The sequence below is a fragment of the Octopus bimaculoides genome, chromosome 5 (assembly GCF_001194135.2).
Source record: "Octopus bimaculoides isolate UCB-OBI-ISO-001 chromosome 5, ASM119413v2, whole genome shotgun sequence".
NCBI lineage: Eukaryota > Metazoa > Mollusca > Cephalopoda > Octopoda > Octopodidae > Octopus > Octopus bimaculoides.
In genome coordinates, this window is record NC_068985.1 from 105,068,354 (window position 1) to 105,072,180 (window position 3,827).

The 3,827-nt window shown below is 34.0% G+C and overlaps 1 protein-coding gene across 2 annotated transcripts in view; it reads left to right on the forward strand.

The window, feature by feature from the left end:
- LOC106881311 (uncharacterized) overlaps positions 1 to 1,996 on the forward strand; it is a 24,914-nt gene extending 22,918 nt beyond the window's left edge. For both annotated transcript variants that reach the window (XM_014931651.2, XM_014931650.2), the window contains one exon: positions 1,894 to 1,996. In XM_014931651.2, coding sequence (XP_014787137.1) covers positions 1,894 to 1,903 — 10 coding nt within the window. In that variant the 3' untranslated portion in view covers positions 1,904 to 1,996. The remainder of the gene's footprint in view (positions 1 to 1,893) is intronic.
- The last annotated feature ends 1,831 nt before the right edge of the window (positions 1,997 to 3,827 follow it).

Below are 3,827 nucleotides of genomic sequence, written 5' to 3' on the forward strand. Positions count from 1 at the left end.
TATATATATATATATATATATATATATATATATATTTATTTCTGTAATAGAATGTATATGTGTATGTACATATGTATATAATATATATATATGATATATATGCATACATGTATATTTATATAAATATACAGGGATATATGTATATGATTTATGTATAACATATTTGCATGTGTCTCTACATGTGTATATACAATATATATACATTTATACACACACATGCACTCACGCATGCATACACACACACACGTGCATGAGCAAACATACACATACAATATATATATATGTGCATATTATATTTATGTGAGCATATATTATCTGTGTATGCATGCTCGTGTGTGTGCATGTGTGTGTATGCATATATATATGCATATATATATATATATACATTCACTCTTTTACAAATAGTATACAAACATACACATACATGCTCACACACTTGTATATATATATATATAGTGAATAAAACATGGGTATCTGTGTGTGTGTGTGTGTGTGTGTGTGTGTGTGTGTGTGTGTGTGCGTGTGTGTGTGTACATGTATTTCTGTGTCTGTGTGTTTGTGTTCTTGTATCCGTATGTAACATATAATATTACTGGTGAGATAAAGTTTGATAGAATGTAAGCTATACATACATATATCAGTCAGAGTATCTATAGATAGGTATTTTTGCAGTTGTTTATTTTTGATATATTTGCTTCATGTCATTGATACTGTAGCCTTCAGTGTTTTGTTTTGATATCACAAGTCTTAGCTCATTATTATTATGTATAACTATGGCGTTAATTAGTAGGCTTTAGAACCCTGAGGTCTGGTGTTCAATCTCATTGTAAAGGTCCTTGGGTAAGTATCTTTTATCTTAGCTAGAGCTTGCCCAATGATTGTGAAAGGAGTTTGGTAGATGGGAATAATAAAACAGAAAGGAAGTCTGTCTTGCCAAGATATGGCTATGTGGTTAGAAGTTTGCTTTCCAACTACAAGCTTCTCGTTTCAGTCCCACTGAGTAGCACCTTGGGAAAGTATCTTCTACTATAGTTCAGGACTTAGTTTTGGTACATGGAGACTGAAAGAAACTTGTAAAGAATGATCTTAGGGTGTTGAATCTCATGGAGGGGATGATAAGTAACTGACACCTTTGGCAATTTGCTGTGCTTGAGAAGATGACTAGTGCTGCTGACACATAAAAAGCAGCCAGTAAACTCTGTGAAGTTGTTGGCATTAGGAAGTGCATCCAGCCATACAGACCAAGACAAAACAGACTGGAACCTGGTGTAGCTCTCTGGCTTACCAGCTCCAGTCAAACCGTCTTAACCATGCTAGCATGGAAAATGGATGATAGATAATAATGATGATGCAGATGTGTGTGTGTGTGTATGTGTGTTTGTGTTGGTGTGTGCTTGTTCATGTTCTTTTATTTTTTGATGACTGGGTATATTATTATTTTGCCTATACACTCTAGATTTATAACTGAGTTAAGGTTCTTAACTGAATTGTAAATCTAGAATGAGTAGCTAAATCAAAAACATCCTGTCCCATAAAACAATAACCAATGAAAGAGGCAGAAAAAAAGAACAGCCAATTAGGAAATGCAAAACACAAATCTACTGGCATTGATGACATCGACTAAACCTGTTACCCTCAGAACTGTTGGCTTTGTGCCTAATCAGAAACCATTTATTTGTGACTGTAAGCCCTCTCTAGATTTTCCCTTCTAATCCACACAGAAGCTTTCCCTTGTTTTGGAATTAGTCTTTAATCTAATCTTCTTAACCACAAACATCACCTTCATGCTTTTTTAACAATTTACAGTTTCTTTTTATTGCTACAATACTGTAACCTATTTGCAAACTTTGGCTGTTGTATTAATTCCTTCCCTTGATTTTGCTCTATTTTCAGTTTACTGTAATGCTCTAAGGTCGCTTTTGAAATCACTGGAAATCAACACACCATGAAATATATATATTCAATTTAATATTATGAATAAAAATTTTGTACTCCATATTTGTATTATTATTATCTGCTTTAAGGAATTTGTACATCACAGAATATATACTCTCTTTTAGTAGTCTCTTTTACTTGTTTCAGTCATTTGACTGCGACCATGCTGGAGCACCGCCTTTAGTCGAGCAAATCGACCCCAGGACTTATTCTTTGTAAGCCTAGTACTTATTCTATCAGTCTCTTTTGCCGAACCACTAAGTTACGGGGACGTAAACACACCAGCATCGGTTGTCAAGCGATGTTGGGGGGACAACACAGACACACAAACATACACACACACACACACACACACACACACGCACACACACACACGCACACACACACACACGCACACACACACATACATATATACGACGGGCTTCTTTCAGTTTCCGTCTACCAGATCCACTCACAAGGCTTTGGTTGGCCTGAGGCTATAGTAGAAGACACTTGCCCAAGATGCCATGCAGTGGGACTGAACCCAGAACCATGTGGTTGGTAAGCAAGATATATATGTAACATAAATTCTTCTATTGTTGTTTCTGCTAATGTTGCTATTGTTGTTCTGAGCATTTGACTTTCATCTTTTCGGAGTTGAAAAAATAAGTACCAGTCAAGTACTTGGGTTGATGCAATTGACTAACTTCCTCTTCCTAACTTGCTGGTCTCCTGTTATTTTTGAAACCATTATTACTATAAACAAACAAAAAATTATGTTAATGTGCAACAGTAACTTCTCCTTTGGCTGTATACAATATTTTCCTTTATTGTGCAATAATAATCTCTCTCCTATGTGTTTTATACAAGGAAAAAGAAAAAAGAAAGCCCCTCTGAAACAGGATTCACTGATATAATCTCATTCAGTCAGTTCAATTGACATTTTCAGGAATATTTTATAGAATTTATTTTCATTTAATTACTATTGTTAGATTTTACTGCACATTGAATATACATTATGGAAGTATAAAAATCTCAATTGAAAATAAAACTTTACAGTTGTTGGGAGTTGGGAATGAAGGTAATGACATTGATACAGAAAGAAAAATTGTTTCAGCTATGAATCGCAATAAACCACAAGTTTCATTTGTTGAGATTGTATGCACAGATATATGATGGTAACTACATAACGTTTGTCCAAGTTAATATCTTGTGTATCATGTAATGTTTCTGTTTCATAATTCATTCATGTATTAAATTTTAGTGCTCTCCATAAAAGAAAAACAAAAACTTAGACTGTTTTCAAAATAAACTTTAAACTAGGAAGTTGTCGGATATAGGTTTGGCAATGTTTGACAATGAAAAATAGAATGGTTTGGGAATCAATCCCCTTGTGTCGAGAGAGCAAAACATTTGTATGTGTGAATATATATTAGGTGCTATCTTTAAGATAGTATGTTTTAAATGGGTTTGATATCATTGTATCATATATTCCTATTGTGTATGTGCGTAAGTAAACATATGGCATGCATGTGGAAAGAATGCTGACAAGACATGCAGCATGAATGAAGCTCTAACACCAATAATGGAAAACGTAAGGTAGAGCTATGAGATGGAATGCAATTGTGCTAAAAGAACGTGCAATAATAAAGCAATGAAAAATTGCTACCTAAATACTGCCAATAAATTTTAATGCAAACACACACGCATACACGCCCACACAAACATATACACACACTACCATGCATTTTTAATACAGTTAATATTCGGTACTAAACACAATATCATCGTAAATACAGTTATCGTATTTACTTTTATGTGTCATCAAAAACTGAGACCGTGTCATTCACATTATTGTTCCCTTTTTGATGCAAACCGAATGAAAGAAGTATATTCTTTGTTTATATATAACA